Below are 18,183 nucleotides of genomic sequence, written 5' to 3' on the forward strand. Positions count from 1 at the left end.
TTTATTGATTCAAACACTGGAGTGAGTCCTCCATCTTCTAAAACTGCTTTTAACATTGATAACTTGGTAAAGCATACAATATCTGACATAGAAATGCAGTATAAAAAATAATATATTCTATATTTCTTTATTTCAGCTGCAAAACATTCCTGAAAGAGGCAACAAGAAGAATATTTAAGCATGACATAATCATCACATCTCTTTATCCATCACAGTGGCTGCATTCTACTACTTATTGTGTGCTTATATCTTGCACTGAAGACTGGGTAAATCAAAGTGCGTAATAAAAAAGAAACGATTTTCATAGCCATTGCTTTTTGCAATGGGAGTGTTAAAGTTCAAGTGCATCTTCTTTGGAAGCTTCCTTGGGTTCAGTGGAGTATCCCACGCAGTGGTCATTTTCATTCTGGTTACAAGTTGCCTGGCTCTAAATTTTGCACCACGTCCTCTTATTCCAAATGTTCCTTTTCTCTTGGCCTGGAATGCCCCAACTGAAAAATGTGCTAATAAGTTTCATGTGCTGCTTGACTTGAGCCTCTTTTCTTTAGTAGGAAGCCCTAAAAAAGATGCCAGGAGGCAAGATATTACATTATTTTATGCTGATGGACTTGGTTACTATCCTCATGTAAATGAAGTGACAGGCAAAAGTGCGAATGGAGGAATCCCCCAGTTGGGATCCTTAAAATCACATATGGACAAAGCTGCAAGGGACATTTCTCATTATGTGCCCAGAAACCGTGTGGGCTTGGCTGTCATTGACTGGGAAAACTGGAGGCCTACTTGGACAAGAAACTGGAAACCTAAAGATGTTTACAAGAATCTGTCTATTGAGCTGGTTCAACAACAATATATACAACTTAATTTCACAGAGGCTATCAAGATAGCTAAAGAAGAATTTGAAAAGGCAGGAAAGAGTTTTATGCAAAGGACTTTAAAATTAGGAAAGTCACTTCGGCCAAATTACTTATGGGGTTATTATCTTTTTCCTGATTGTTACAACCATAATTATAATAAACCTCGATATACTGGAAGTTGCTTTGATATAGAAAAGAGAAGAAATGATGAGCTTGATTGGTTGTGGAAGGAAAGCACTGCCCTTTACCCGTCCATTTATTTGAATAGTCACCTAACATGTTCTCCACAAGCTACACTCTTTGCCCGTAATCGTGTTCAAGAAGCCATGCGGATTTCTAAATTATCCCATGCTAAAAGTCCAGTTCCAGTTTTTGTGTACACCCGCCCAGTTTTTACTGATGCATCTTCGAAATACCTTACTCAGGTAATTAAATCAAGATAAGGGGGCTATGATAAAATGTCCACAAATGGTGTTTAGTGGACTTTAACATGATCTTTAAGGGAGCAAAATTTAGCTTATATTAAATAATATCATTTAGGAATGTGCATACATGCTGCTCTATATCATTATATAAAAGGAAAATAAGAATGTTTCCTTTTTTAATGTAATCACACAAAAACTTAGCACTCATAGCAAATTAGGTTAAATTAGGTAGGAGACAGAGAATATTATCCTAGGTTTTTCATTCTCCATGGCCTACTCTCTTGTCAACAGAAGTAATTATCAATAATATTCAGTCTGCATTTTTGTTATAGCATGGCAGTAGCTGTGTAAAAGATAGTAAAAATAGTAGGGAAATATTTAACTTATTATTTTTGGGTCAGCATGCTTAGGTTTGCTGTTGCTTTCCTATGTGAAATACTTTCATGTATTCCTACCTGCTAACTCTCTCACATTTGCCAGGAAGACCTTGTGAGTACAATTGGTGAAAGTATTGCACTGGGTGCCTCTGGAACTATAATATGGGGAAGCCTCAATTTAACCAAAAATAGGGTAAGTTGAATTCATAGAAAATAAATAAAAACATGTCTACCTTTACTGTTTTGAAGTTACTAAATAGCACACACTGCTATTCACAGCACAATAGTAGGTGCTCAATTAATATTGGTTGAATCAAACTATCTCACATTTCTGTGCTCCCGTTATAAGGCAGAAAATATTGTGCCTGTTTTCAGGGAGAAAACATATTCAGCAAGATTAACTGAAAGTTTTAAAGTTTCATGGATAGTAAGAAGCAAAACCAAGACTACAATCTCAGTCTTTAGACAGGGAGTTAGGTGTTTTTTCCCAGCTAAAATATACTCTGTCTCTTCTCAAAAGAGCTCCAACTAGTCAATGTGAATTCATTCTTTATTTTATTCAGTCTTTTATACATTCAATCACTGTTTATGGAACACATATTTTATTTATTCATTTATTCATTTGGTCATCCAAATGTAGTTTGCAGGGATCAGCAAACTACAACTCATAAACCCAAGCTGCCCATTGTCTGTGGCTTTTTTTACAGCTCATGAGCTAAGAATGTTTTTTATAGTTTTAGATGGTTAAAAAAAGAATAACAGCATTTCACAATGTGTGAAAATTATAAAATTAAAATTACAGTGCCTATCAGAATTTATTGAAATACTGCGTCAGGGCCATTGCACTTCCTGTTCTCTCAGCTTAGAACACTCACTCTCCACCAGATAGCTCCTTAACTGACACAGATGCAAAAACATTTCAAAGAGACCTACTCTGAGCACCCTATTTTAAATTGTACCTTCTCTCTCTTCTGCCTTGTTGAATTTTTACTTTCTAGTAGTTAACCACTACTTACCATGATGATGCTCACTGTCTCACCCTACTATAATGTAAGCTACTGGAGACTAGGGATCTTGCCTTGTCTTATCATGGTAAAATCCCAGTACCTAGAACACGTTATTAAAATATAGTTAGTAATAGTCGGGATTCCTCCAGCACCCGCTGAGACCTCGGGGCGGGAGTCCTGTGCTCAGTGCTGCCCAACCTCCGTTCTCCGGCCCTACAGACCTCTTTCTTTCCTTCCTCTCTCTACCCTGGAGGGCAGGCTGGAGTCCCAGCACACCACATCAGACTCTGAGGAAGCGCGCCAAGAACGGTAACTGACACCTCGGTGAAGATCTCCCTAGCTGCGTGTTTTGGTCAAGAAACTTTTGGAAAACAGTATAGATAAACTATAGGACCAGATTTCGTTTTGCGAAGGATAACATTTCCAGGAAATCTGAGTGTTATTCTTCGTATTTGGAATACAGGACGGCAGACAATAGGAGGCAAGATGTTAGATAAATATATCAGAGAGCACAGGGAATCTTCTCAGTGTCTGATATTGCAAATTACAAAAGCTTTCAGAATTTAGAAGACTGGCATACTGTGGTGAAGAAAATAGGTGAGGTATCAGAAGCTCAGCCACTGCTTGCCTTGGTGGGCAATAAAATTGATTTGGAGTATATGTGAACTGTAAAACATGAAAAATACTTAAGGTTTTGCCAGGGAAAATGGTTTAGTAGTCCCTTTGTCCCAGCCAAGACAGAAGGCTTTGTCTTCATGTGTTTTCAAAAAGTTACTGCTAAAATCCTTGGACTGAAATTAAACAAAGCAGAACTAGAACAGTCATAGAGGACAGTAAAGGCAGATATTGTAAACTGCAACCAGCAATCTATATTATAAAACGTTAAGCCTCCTAGAAGCTCTATAGCTGTAGTCCAATGAGTGAGTTTTTCCTATTGATAGTTTTGCCTGCCCTTCACCTGAGGACCTTAAGAACTTCATCATTTACCATCTCTGAGCTCAGTTAACAGATGCTTTCCAACTTGCTTCCAGGTTCAGTGTTGCTTCACAGCCTCAGGCAGCTCCTGGGAGAGGAAAGAATTCAGCTTCAGGACCACACACTTTGAAATCAAATAGAAAGCCCATTCTCTGGAATTAGGTTGCTTCATAGAAAAAGAATGATGTTGGTTCTCTTTGTGTCTTTAGTTTTTTCCCTGATGTAAATTTTCCAATCATTTATGGAAACTACCTAAGTCTTCATCATCAGCCAGGTATTTTGTCACAGAACAGCCTCATTTTCTTATCTGAGTTCATAGGTGGCAAAGTATACTTAAGACTGCAGACATTTAAACAAGTAATATATTTTTCTTCAGATACTTAAGAAGGCAACCTTTTGCAGTCTGTTTTGGATGAAAATATATAAAGCTGTATCTAACTGAATATGCTAGAAATAAAGCTGTAATAGAAATATGTTTTTCTTTTTAAAAAAAGGCCCTAAATTGCTTATGTTGTAGCTTATAACACACAAAGTAGTAAATACTTGATATTATATATTTATTACTCTGTCTTACTCATTACGTAATGTGTCATGTTCGGGTTAGATGGCTTTATGAATTTTGATAAAAGTTGAGCAGAATTTCTCCTGCAAATGGCATAAAAATACTCCCAGAATGAGTTACAACACATTGTTGGATCATTATGAATCAGACCATACCTAAAGTTCAGGTGTTTTTCTTCCACCAATAAATTTACTTTAAAAATGCAATTAATAACAATAGAAAGGTTGATTGGCACATAGTCATGCTCATATGTCTAGGAATATGTCAATGGCAGCTTTCGACTACAAAGGCAGAGTTGAGTAGCCACTACAGAGACAGTATGGTTCACAAAGCCTAGAGTACTTTCTGTCTGGTCTTTACAGTAACAGTTTGCTAACACCTGATTTATTGAACACCTATTGTTACTGAGTGTCAGGTATGTGCTATAAATACTGTAGTGAACAAAAAGTCCCTTTGCCATGCATGTTTACCCTCATGAGTGGAAATACAATTTATGTAGATATAATATGTTAGGTAGTGATAAATGCAATGGAAAGCAATGAAGCAGTGTGGTAAGGATGGAGGGGGATAGAACAGTGTTGTCTTAGATGGGGTAGTTGTACAAGGTGCCTTGGTGCTATTTGAGCAAGTCTTGGGGCAGTAAATGGAATGTCCTTGAGGCTGGTGTGACTTGAGTGCAGGGAGCAAGGGAGAGAGTGGTCAGTGAGATAGCAGAGGGTCAGATGTAGGTCTTCATAGGCAATGATGGGCTTTTACTTTAGACAGGAAGTCATCAGAGGATTTTGAGCAGAGAATGTCAATTTTTGACTAACATGTTAGCATAATCGCTTAGCTGAGTTAAGATTAGATTGTAGGACAAGAGTGAGAGAAGAGAGAAGAGGTTATTGGTGGTGGCATGGACCACAGGGTTATCAGTCGTGGTGCTGGCAAGTGTTTGGATTTTGAACATAGACCTATAGTAGAACTAAGGATTGGTTGAGGGATTGGAGGTAGGGTGGGATAGGAGAAGTGGTTAAAATGATTCCAAGGCTTTTGGCTTCAAAGTGTTGCCAATGAGATGGGAAAGACATTAGGAAGATATGTTTTGTGTTTTCTGGGAGCTGGATTCAGGAGAGGGAGGGGACAATCAGGAGATACTGAAAATACACACAAAATCGTCCAAAGCTTCCTTAAGGGAAAAGAAATAGAAACTGTTCATTTTTCATGGATTATTTTTAGTAGTGTCTCATTCAAATAAAATTTTAAACAGAATTCTTTTCACTAGGGAAATATGGTATTTGTATAATATGAACTCTATTCATTCTCTCCTAATATATTTCTATTTTTTAAAAAAAGATTTATTTATTTATTTATTTATCTCCCCTTCCCCCACCCCACCCCACCCCTGTTGTCTGTTCTCTGTGTCTATTTGCTGTATCTTCTTTGTCCGCTTCTGTTGTTGTCATTGGCATGGGAATCTGTGTTTCTTTTTGTTGTGTCATCTTGTTGTGTCAGCTCTCCAAGTGTGCGGTGTCATTCCTGGGCAGGCTGCACTTTCTTTCGCGCTGGGCGGCTCTCCTTACAGGGCGCACTCCTTGTGCGTGGGGCTCCCCTACATGGGGGACACCGCTGTGTGGCAGGGCACTCCTTGCATGCATCAGCACTGCGCATGGGCCAGCTCCACATGGGTCAAGGAAGCCCGGGGTTTGAACTTCGGACCTCCCATGTAGTAGACGGACGCCCTAACCACTGGGCCAAGTCCGCCGCCCGCTAATATATTTCTTTACATCAAAAGACCTTTCACCACTATGACCTGGTCCCTTTCTTTCTTCCTTTATTTACATCTGTTTAATTCTTCATATTGCGTATCTTCTACCACTTTTTCAAATTCTTTTGAGTCAGTGGAAGAGTAAAAGCTGTTACCTGAACACTGTTGAAATGGAGTTGTGTTTTCCTTCTGTGATGGTTGTGGAAATTCTAGTAACTAGTGCCAAGGAAAATATCTAATGAAGCTCATGACCCAGGGATTCTATCCTAATATCAATGGAAAATAGACTTTATACTCTTAAGACCAGAAGAAATCTTGGAACAATTAAAATATCTATTTTCCCTCAGATAGAGTAGCCATACACTTATTCATTTAAAAGTATTAAACAGCTATCACCTTTATGAGATTCTTTCAAGATAATCTGAGGCATTTCTGCCTATATGGTATGATTCTGTTGTCTCTATTTTGATCACCAATGAAAAGAAATAACAGAAAATGTAAGTACTGAGAAAATACATGTACCGTGGGAAAATCTTTTATATGTCATAAAATTGTTATTTAAAAAGTATAGTCTTCCAAACTTTACTCCTTGTTTTCTTTACTTGTTTTCCCAAATACATAAACACACTATTTTCTTGTTTCCCAATTCGACATTCAGTAATGTCAGATTGATAGCTTGAAATTGGAAAAGCTAGGAGTATTTATACCATGGAAATCAGCAAATATTGTGAACTCGGCTTTATGTCTAGGGGTGCCAATTATTAGATATTTCTATACAATATATTTTATGTAGACTATTGATTCTTTAAGCTTTCTCAACCTTTTACTTCCCATTTACCTAACCATTGCTTTTGGGTGGCTGTAAATGCAACTACAATGTCATCTGAACACTGGGTATAAATTTTCATGTATCTTTGACATTGGGGATAGATTGTTTAAGAATATTGACAAAGTCTGTGAAAGTAGAGAGGTTACATTTAAGACGGAGGAATAGAAACAATATACAAATGAGAAAAATATTTGGTGTAAGAAGTGCTATGCAGAGAGTTAAAGCAGTGAAATCTGAAAAAATTGACAGAAAAAGTGTTGGAAGAGGGCATTGTCTAATTAAAGATCAAATCTACATGACAAGATAGAGCCAAACCACGTTAAAAAATCAAGGGAAAGAGCATTCCACAAAAAGGAAATATTAGAAGCAGCAGTCCTAAAAGTCTGAAATGAAACCTATCATGGTTAAGATACCACCACTACATCTCAGTTATAGTGAGTAAGTGAGGGCTGTACCAGAGAAGAGGTATACAATGTCAGTCTGTATATAGGTCAAGACAAGTTGAATTTTATTCTAAACCTCACGTAAAGCCTTTCGAGAGTTAAGAAGGGGAATGGTGTGTTGGGTTTCCATTGCTGCCAAAATTACCACAGCTTAAACAACACAAAATTATTAATTTTGTGTTCTGTAGGTCCTACATCTGACATGAGTTTCACTGAACAACATTCAAGGTATAGGCATGGTTGGTGTTACTTTTCAGGGGAGGATTCATTTCCTTGCTCATTTCAGTTGTTTTTTTCATTATTCATTTCTTTGTGATTATAGCACTGAGATATGTGTTTAGATACTGGCTGTCAGTGGAAGTCCAGTTTTACTTTTTATATGACACTAGCATTCCTTAGCTCATGGACTAAAAGTGACATCTCATCCAATAGAACTGTTGATCATGAAGAAAACAACAATCATCCATATTTTTAAAAAGCTTGTATCCAAGTTTTAGAATGCACTAGTCTCATGGTGAATCTTTTCATTTGCTTACAACTCATACTCTGCCAAATAAGTATAGCTGTCATAAAACATCCATAAATTGACCTCTGCATAATATTTAATATAAAACATTCTTAAAGGGAACTGTTTTGTTCTTTTGTGCTAATTTAAAAAACACTTTCCATAACAGTTTGAACTTGTCTGATAAATGTAATTCTCATTTTATTGTTTATATTTTATTGAGGACCAACTTATCATATGCTATGCTCTCTATTAAGCACTTTTATATACAGTGTATCTTTTTATCTTCCCAACACCCCTATGAGGTAAGTACTATAATTATCCTTATATTACAGATGATGAAGCTGAAGCATAGGCAAGTTAATTAATTTGCCCAGGGACACCCAGATAGAAAATGAAGACTTAGAAATTTTGAGAGATTCTCAAGTTCACACAGCTGGTCATTGATGGAACTGGGTCTCCAATCAGTATGGAGTCCATGTTCTCACTCTTTTACCATTCTGCCTACCCTGATTAGTTTATGAAGTATTGAGGAAGACTAAGGCTAGGGTGTGTTAAGCCTCACCTAGACAATCATTCAATGCATGAAATGGCTTGTGAAATTCACTTAGAAATGTTTTTTAAAATGTACAATTGCAATAATTTTGTTTTTAAGGTAAATACTGTTAAAATATTTCCTCCTTCTTGCTTCATCCAATATTTTTTTCACTTTTCCTTAAAAATTGCTCATTGTAGTGAATAAATTTACATATAAACTAACTTGGCTCTTGATGCTCTGACATTATAATTTCTGATAATTTCACAGCAATCTTGCATGAAGCTGAACAACTACATGAAGACTACCCTGAATCCCTACTTAATCAACATCACCTTAGCAGCCAAAATGTGTAGCCAAGTGCTTTGCCAGGAGCAAGGAGTGTGTATAAGGAAACGCTGGAATTCAAGTGATTATCTTCACCTGAACCCAATGAACTTTGCTATTCAAATTGTGAAAAGCGGAAAGTACATAGTACAGGGGAAACCCACACTTGAAGACCTGCAGCAATTTTCTGAAAAATTTTATTGCAGCTTTTATACCAGCTCTGGTTATAATAATAGCATTAATATAAAAAAACATTGATGCTGTTAATGTATGCATTGCTGAAGACGTTTATATAGAAGCCATTGTAGCCTCAGTAGAACCCAGTCGTCCTTCCATCTTGACTGAAAAATCTTCTCTCCCTTCCTAGAATGTCTCATTTCCAATGCCATCTGCCACAAAGTGTCCAGGTGCTCCTTGGGAAGATTTCAGTGGGTTTCTCAAAGACACTTGTTCAGTGGAAACCATTTCTAACAATGCCCAAGAGGGCTGTCAGAATGCTAACTGAAAAAACGTAATCTGATCATGGTTTACATTTTTATAGCATTCACGTACAAGTCAGTTCTTACTAAATTTCTTATTCATGTACTTTAATATTTACATACTCTAAATTTTTATATTTAATAATTTATTTTTTTAATCAAGTGATAGTGTCTATTCTTAAAGTTTTATATTTGAAATGTGAATCAAAACCCATGGTCAAAAGGTAGTATTTTGCCCTTTTTTTGAGCAATGATTATTTCTCCCAATCAATTTGAAATTAAAATTATTGACCAATGCACAAAGAACATTGAATAATATATTTAATTTTCATAATCATTATCAAGAGAGTTTTGTCACAAAAGCCATTATTGCTACATTTTGCTTTTTAAAGTCAAAGAAGAATTTTGATTATATTGTAGCATAGAATTTGTTTTGTGAAATGATATTCAATTTTGTATTTTAATTGCCATCAGCCTATGAGGCAGGTTAGTATAGAGAAAGGGAAGACTTGGTTCATAGCTGAAGACCCGGCAGAAAACATGGCCAGCAGACTACATGGCCGACAGACAACATGGCTGTGAGACCCCACCCAGAAACCTCATGAGGGATCTCGTGAGACCCCAGCCATTAGGATCTCATTTGGAATGAAAATCTCATTCAGAGTCAAGGGAAAGCCCGGATATCCTCAAAGGACCTCAGCATTGGCCCCCTGAGAAAAGATAGGTGTGGCAACCAATTAGAAGAACAAACAGGCTCTAATCCTGGGTCCTATGTACACAACTCACCCAGCAGTATGCCCGTGGTATATGCTATGGCATGGACCATGTACTTTTCTCATTTTTTTGTTTCTTAATAAACACTTTACTTCCTTGCCTACCCTATGTTGTGTCCTTAAATTCTTTTATGCAACATAAATGAAGAACCTAGAAGGCCAGAAACCAGAGCCATCCAGTAAAATTATTTGGTGGGCCAGCCAGGAGACAGAGAGGTAAGTGGTGCTCCCTGACCCCTGCTGGGGACTGGTGAGTTTTTAAGTAAAGCTTGTCTGTGCCCTCTTTTGTTTTACTAGCAAGGCCCTGAGATTCTCACCCTGGGGCCAGGATGTTCATTTCTGACTCAGCCCCTGGGAGTCCCTGAAGTTCCTCTTAATCCATTACATCGGGGCCCCTGAGGCTGCTTGCTTATAAGCTGCAGATCAGTCTCTGCTTCTTAATTGTCTTCTAATGTTGGGTTTTACTGCAGAATTCAGACCCTGGAACTGGCTATGATGAGCTCACTCATGGCTATCTCTTAAGACCTCTGCAAAGTAGGCTAAAGAAAGGTCACTGGCCAGTCCCTTACCTAGCAGGAAAGATCAGTTTGGGATCTAAGGTTTGGGAACTGGACCCAGAAGTCTCCTAAGACTTCTAAGGCTCTGGAGATGCCCAGAGACATAAGGATCCCGATCCCTGGAACATGGGATCCTTGCAGATCTCACATCAGCAGGAACCTGGCCCCAAGCTGCCTCAGCACATGGACCAGGGGAGGATGGAAGGAGCCTGAAGCCACACTTAAACCATCAACCAGAGTAGCCTCAGGTGACCCTAGACATGGCACGGAAGATTGTTAATTTCTTAATTAATGTGGCCAATTGCTCAGTCATAGCCTGCACTCCAGACCTCTCCTAACATGGTTGTGCCTAATGAGGGGAGAGAGTGAAAGAATCAGGATCTAGGCCTTTTGCTAAACCTCCTCTACCGCCAGCCCATGATTTAAAAGGCTTCTATAATTCCTAGCTCCCTGCCTATTCTGTTGCAACTTTCTAATCCTTCCAGTGAAAAAAGCTTTGTCTTGCCAGGAGGTGAGCAATGGGATGTAGTCCCCAGAGTAGCCCCATTCATGTCTCATTAGGGACAGGGCTTCTCTAGACCCCTTAGCCCCACACTTGGAAGCTGCCCAGGAATTTTCCCGGAGGAGTGAAACTGGAGGATCCTGCATGAGGTTTCTGCCATGGACAAATACTGGGAGCTTTGCATCTAGGTGATTCTAAAGCCAGGTATTTCCCTAAGCTAAGCTAAGTGTATACAATTATCTCTTCTATTCTAATCTGATCTTAACTTTGTGTTTAACTTTTAAATCTGTGGTTAACTTTGTCAGTCTGCTCATGCCTAGGAACTTGTAAATCAGATTTGGGGTTTGCCTGTCACTAACTGGATAACAGTGAAAGGTAACCTAAAAGTGGGTCTTTAAATGTCACTCTATCTTGTGATTGAATTTGATGTATTAAAAAAATCACAAGTGGAATTGGTTCCAATACTGGAAAAGCAGGAAAACTTAGCAATATTGTTACTAATAAAATTGTTTTAGTTGCGTAGTTAATAAACAAAAATGCCCAATTTTTTCTGAAATGTAAACTTACTAGAAACTGTAACTTCTGCTGGGGAACTATTGTGATTAGTAAGGGAAGAAACTGTAGTAGTGATGTGGAGAGGGTGGCCACGGTGGCTGCTGACGGTCCGGAGAGGGAAGAAGAGATATGGTGTGGGGGCATTTTCAGGATTTGGAGTTGTCCTAGGTGGTGCTGCAGGGACGAATGCTGGACATTGTGTGTCCTGCCGTGGCCCACTGGGTGGACTGGGGGAGAGTGTGGACTACAATGTGGACCACTGTCCTTGCACTGCAGCAGTTCTCCAGTATGTATTAGCCAGGTGCAGTGGATGTGCCACAATAATGGAAGACTTTGTTGATGTGGGAGGGGTGGCGTGGGTGGTGTGGGGGGTATATGGGGACCTCATATTTTTTTAATGTAACATTTAAAAGAAAAAAAAATGTAAAAAAAATCATTATATAGATGCCTTAATATTATAAAATAACAGAAGGATAATATCTGAAATTGCTGTAAGTGGGTGGATTTAGCCTACAACCTACTACTGTGATGATAATCTTAGACTAATTTACCTTTGTTTATGGTTGCTTCAGGTCTTACTATACCCTTGTGTATGCCTGCTATAATGATGGTAATTATAAATGAAAGTGACCTTTAATTATTTTGTGACTAGCTTACTAGCTTCACCTCACTTTTAGACTTCAGCTATTGTGACGATAATTCTAAACTCTTTGCTTTTGTTTGTGGTTAATTCCTGACAACTTCTGCACCAGTGGCTCAGGGAAAGGCACATTTAAGACACCTCTGCCTCCTGTCCTTCCACTTGTATTAATGATCCTGCTTTCTCTTGAGACTGCAGGTGGACTAAATTGTTGCCTAATGGAATTCTTGATTTTTGGGGTTGGACAGTCACTCTTCCAGTCCAGCAGCTCCAGAGTCCTGTTATCTCTGAGGACTTGGGATTAGGGGAGTCTCCCACCTTGATGTTCCTAAAAGCAGCAAGTCATGAGAGAAAGCAGGTTTCCTTGAGATTTAAAGGGCCTCAGTGAGTATACTGGAATTAGTCTTGCTCATCCGTGGTCTCTCAAAGTCACTGGGAAATAAGCAAAGCTCTGAAGTAAAGGAAAATATTGTAAATTGTATTTTAAAGCATTGGGAACAATTTGGTTTTAAGTCAATAATTAAAAGGAATGAAACACTTGTGCAAAACCATGTGATTATAGTGCAAATTAGAATAATTAGAAACAACCTTCACAGAGATCTTTTAAATGTTACCTTACAGTTAAACTCATTTTGTAAGAGAATGAAAATTATAAGTAACATTATTAAGTTTTTTGGGGGTCTGACTCTATTTGTTTCTGCCTATGTGCTATATTTTCACACATAAGGATGGTAATATCAAGTTAACAAATGAAAATTCTTAAAAGAGCTCTATTCAAATTTTAAAAAATTAAATATGCAATTATGTATGTGAATGAATATTCCTGGACACCGAATTAGCATAAGTAGAATGGAAAGGTTATATAGAAATCCGAATATAAAAACTACTAGGAAAGGGAAAAAGCTTCCTAAGCTCCTTGATCTACTCAAACAGCAGGGCTTTCTCTTTGCAAGAGCTGTGAGGGGGCAGATCAAAACTCTACTTTCTACGCTGAGGAATTAAGAATCAGTTTGCCCGCTAATTCCCCAATTTAAACTTTTTACCAGCCTTGAAATAAGGGTGGCTAATAATCTTATTACCAAATTTCAATAAGTAAAGGAAAATTCCTTGAAAGATCTTTTCTAAATTATAAGTAAAACAAATTAAATAATTATACAATATTCTAGAACCTAGCAGTCAGTATGCTTTTAAGATTATTCACAGTTTTAGAATTTTTTTTAGAGAAAAGAGGTTTTAGCTTCTTGTAAGGGAAGGAAAAAGAACATTCCTTGCATAAATATAATTGTTTCAGCTTTGTTTAGCTTGGATGTTACCTTCTGAAGTGTATAGGATATCAATTAAATAAATTGGCATTATGTATATAAAATCTTTAAGGTGATGAAAGTCATGTTTCAGGTTCATGCTTCATAAAATTAAGATAAAGCAAATTTCATTGGTTGCTAACTATAATTTCATAAGCTTATGTAAAGGTAAAGTAATTTCTAGTTAATTATAAGAAGTTTGTAAAAGCACCTTCTAAACTGAGGCATTTAAATGGCTAATTCCAGGAAAACATTATTAATTGGAAACCTAAACTGATATTAATAACAAAAGAGTAACTTCATAACAGAGAAACCCGTCAGAGGCCACCCAATCTGCATATTAAAGAGGTGGTAAGGAACGATAACCTTGATTCCATTGGGAATCTTCAGTTTTCATACAATACTTAAGAAGGTAGTTTTTCCTGTACTGCTAAAGTAAAATACTTGTTAATTGACATCATGGTAAAGGTGTAGAATTAAAAAGTAAAGTACTAAAATAGCTAAGTTCATTTGATATGCTATACATTGCGTTGAAAGTGTTTAGAAAGTGTATAAAAATCAAAACAGATTTTAATATTGTCAAACTTTTGTGCATTCAAACCAGGCCTTCAGTACACTGCATGTGCCTTTTCATTTGAGTCATTAGAGCTAGGTTGATCACTTACCCCTAAAACAATAAAAGTATCTACTACATCTCTGAACATGCTCCTAAAGTAGACTGAGTGTACATTGCAGTTTTTGATTCCTGCAGCAGCCAGCAATGGTTCAGTATAGCCAGATGTACAATGAACATTGCCCCCAGACTGGCATTGTTTCATAGTGCTGAAGGGTGCTATGCACCAGGCTGGAACATGGGAGCCCTCCCTTCCTAGTGTCTCTCTGGGATCAACAATGCTGTAGCATGTTGGCTGTTTGAAAGGTATACCAAGTGGAGCAGTGATAATCAGAGTATGCAAATAGAACTTAAACACAATTGACCTTATGGCCTGATCCCATGTTGTGATAACATGTATATGGTATTGCAAACCTGGAGTTGAGATCTATTAAGCAACTGCAGCTCAAAGAGGAACTTGTGCATTGATTAGTATTAAGTACTGTACCTATATACCTGATGATTATGATGATACCTTTTCTTTTCTATTCTATTCTAGATCATATAAACAGGGATATTGAACATGTTAAAAGTCCTGGTAAATTTAATTCATTTTCTAAGTACTCAATGAATGTTCCTATTAGATACATGAATGGCTTTCTTAAGTACTGTCTTTATTTTGCTTGCCATATGCTTGTCTTGTTGTTGCCTATACTGTTTGTATGATTTTATGTCTAGGGCAGTTCCTCTTTTTGTACCTCTCTTTGCTGGCCTAAGCATAACCACTGCTGTGGGAACTGTGGTTGTAAGTCTATACCCAAACCCAGCAGGTTGGCTACAATCTCTCCTTAGAGTTAACCATCAGCATAAAAGAATTCAAGGAAGAATTCTGTTTCCCATCAACTTTGGGAAGATGCAGCCTCTGACAGCATTGGCCTTTCTCACTCTTGTTGTCCAGTATATCATGGCTGACCCCCTTTTGGGGCCCACCTACCATCATCATCTTTATCATTTTAGTGGGACCATGAGCCAGAGGATTTTATATCTTGTCAGGTAGAGCCTACGTCCCCTAATCAGCAGGAAGCAGCTCCAGAAGAATGAACATTGCCCTTCAACTCCCCCTAAAGAATAAGGGTGTAAAACCCTCTGAGTGGGGAGTTGATGCAGGATACTACAGGGAAAGAGAAGACTTGAGTCACAGTGGAAGACCTGACAGACAACATGGACGACAGACTACATGGCTGTGAGATCTCACCCAGAAACCTCATGAGGGATCTCATGAGACCTTGGCCATTAGAATCTCATTTGGATTTAGAATCTCATTCAGGGTCAAAGAAAGCCCCAGATATCCTCAAAAGGCCTCAGCATTGGCCCCCTGAGAAATGACAGGTTTGACAACCAATTCAAAGAGCAAACAGACTTTAAAAAGCCTTGACTTTGGGTTCCACATGCACAAATCACCCTGCCGTACACCAAGGCATGGGCTGTGTACTTTTCTTATTTTCTTGTTTCTTAATAAACACTTTACTCCTCTGCCTACCCTATAGCATGTCCTTAAATTATTTTATGTGACATAAGCCAAGAATCTAGAAGCCCAGAAACCAGAGCCATCTGGTAACACCTATAGCAAATATTTCAAATACTGTGAATGTATATATAGAACAGAGAGAAACCTGATATATTTAGTTCTGGGAAAGACTGATTGCAAGGCACATATATTTGTAGGCCTAGTTTTCTTCTTAGAAAAATAAAGATATGAAAACAACAATTTTCTACAAATGAATATCTTTATAATTAATTTGCAATTTGTAATAAAATTATCAAGGAAATAATGTGAAAATTCTATTTGTTTAAAATGTAAGATTTTAAGTGCACTAGCCTACCCTGAGTATAGAATCTATAGTTTTTACTTTCGTTATCATATTAACTTTTTCTAGTGTGCTTTGTAAAATGATAACCTTTTAAAAATGATTATCCTGTTAACATTTGTACATAGTTTTAGGATGTCTTCAGAACTTATATATACAAAGTCTTCTAATTTTCTTTACTTTCTTGATCCTCTAATTTAATTTTGTCTACCTAAAATGCATTTATATGTACCTAAAATGCCTCAACCATTCACATTCATCATACCATCTTATATAGCATTTATTAAGCTTTGTTTAATATCTGAATGACCTGCAAGAGTAATAAAAATGAGTAAATTATTATTATACATTTCAAACTCCAAAAACTTTCAAAATTAAAATATTTAATAATAGTTTATATTATGATTATTTAAAATCTTTTTTTCAATCTTATAAAGTCACTGCTGCTCATTGTAAAATAATTCGAAGCTACACAATAGAAAACTAAAATTCCTCTTCCTTTCTCCCTAGACCAGTGATAACTCCTAGTAATAGTTTCTTAGGTGTAATTTCAGAAGTATCCTAGGAATATGGAAGCATATTTATGTGTGTATTTAACACAATTAGGCTTATGATTTCCATAATTTTCTACCATTTGTTCTTCCCACAGGACAATATATCCTGGGTACTATCCTTAACAGGTCATCTTTTTAATGCCCACATTATTATTCTCCATCTATATTGCTATATGGTCATATTTTAAGAAGATCCTATTGATGGACATTTCATATGGAGAATTTCCCCCCTCTATCCACAATATTGTAGTTCATAACTTTTGCCAGGAAGAAATGGAATTGCTGATGCAAGTGGTATATACATTTTAATTTTAGATAGATATTGCAAATGATCTTTCAAAAAGTATGTTCCAATTAATGATCTCACCAGTAGTGAGATCTCTCCAACACTGCACATTATCAAATTCTGTAATCATTATTCTTCTGGCAGGTGTCATGTTTTAACTTGGTTCTTAAATAGAAAAGTTGATATTGATTTCATCCTTTGTTAAGGGTATTCTTTTTTTCTTGACAAGGCATAATTTTTTAAAGAATAAATTTTGTTTTGCTTCTCATTTGGCCCCAAATTCTATTTCTAGGAGACTGTCTCCATTCCTGAAAATTAAGAGATGCTCTTTCAGATACTGATAAATTAAATATGAAACCAAAGACCAGCTTTAAAAGAACATCTTTTTCTCTTCTGCCATTTTGGTTATTATGTGGCATTCAACCACAGTTATCATTATATTTTTTAAGTACACCAATCACAAGGAGCTACAAATTCATGTATTCATAGAATTTCAAAGTTTTGACAAATCTCTCTTTTATAAGAAGTATCATTTATATAAACTTCTCAAAAAAAAAAAACCTATGCACTGGTGGTGGTTTTTTTTTAATTATCTTTTTTTTTTTAATTTTTAAAGGAGCTTTAGATTACATAAATTTTACATAAATTCCCATATGCCCCACTCTGTCTCCCTCCCACACTTTCACACATTAACAACATCCTTCATTAGTGTGATACATTTGTTACAATTGATGAACAAATATTGGAGCATTACTGCTTTATGATGAAATAGAGTTTACATTATAGTATACACCCTTTCTTGCACAATTTTGTAGGTTATGACAAAGTTGTCATAATATGGCCTGTATTTGTCAGTACAGTGTTATGCAGGACAACTCCAGTGTCCTGAAAATGCCCCCATATTATACCTATTCTTCCTTCTCCAATTCCTCAGAACCTCTGGTGGCCACTGCCTTTTTATCAATGCTAAGAGTTCTTTCATTTCTAGAATAATAGTAAGTCTATAGTAGAATAATAATGTCTACTTTAGTTCATTGTTCATTACCCAATCCTGAAGATTTTGGAATGGTGATGCCCACTCTGTTTCTAATTTGAGAGGGAGCTTAGATCCTATGGGACAGATGGGTGGAACTATCTTGCTTGCAATTGCAGACATTCTCTGATCCTTGGGATGAGTGTTGTCCATCATCATCTCCTTGTTGTCCTGAATGAGTCCTATGAACTGGAGAGTGGGTTTTGCAACTATGCTGAAATTCAGGGCTTAACTGGCACATGGACAGACCAAAGATTTAAGTCTCTGGGACATATGTTTATCAAGTATAGTGCTAATTATAAGTCCAAATAAAAAGGGCAGAAGAGCCATGTGCAGAGAACCTATAAATGAGTCCAACTCTGTTACACTGAGGAGCATAAATTTCAAAATAAGGTCCACAGACAGGGGGCTGAATTTCTGAGCTGTCTGCCCTGCTTATCATTTCTGGATGTCTCTA

The 18,183-nt window shown here is 37.1% G+C and overlaps 1 protein-coding gene and 1 pseudogene across 1 annotated transcript; both read left to right on the forward strand.

Moving 5' to 3' along the window:
* Window positions 1-322: 322 nt before the first annotated feature.
* LOC101423014 (hyaluronidase PH-20-like) lies at window positions 323-8,953 on the forward strand. The gene is given in 4 exon segments (XM_012519571.1): window positions 323-1,279; window positions 1,760-1,849; window positions 8,530-8,832; window positions 8,834-8,953. Coding segments are annotated over 4 exon segments (1,470 nt in total).
* On the forward strand, window positions 1,882-3,490 carry LOC139438979 (ras-related protein Rab-28 pseudogene; annotated as a pseudogene).
* Window positions 8,954-18,183: the final 9,230 nt, after the last annotated feature.

The sequence above is a fragment of the Dasypus novemcinctus genome, chromosome 5 (genome assembly GCF_030445035.2).
Source record: "Dasypus novemcinctus isolate mDasNov1 chromosome 5, mDasNov1.1.hap2, whole genome shotgun sequence".
Lineage (NCBI taxonomy): Eukaryota > Metazoa > Chordata > Mammalia > Cingulata > Dasypodidae > Dasypus > Dasypus novemcinctus.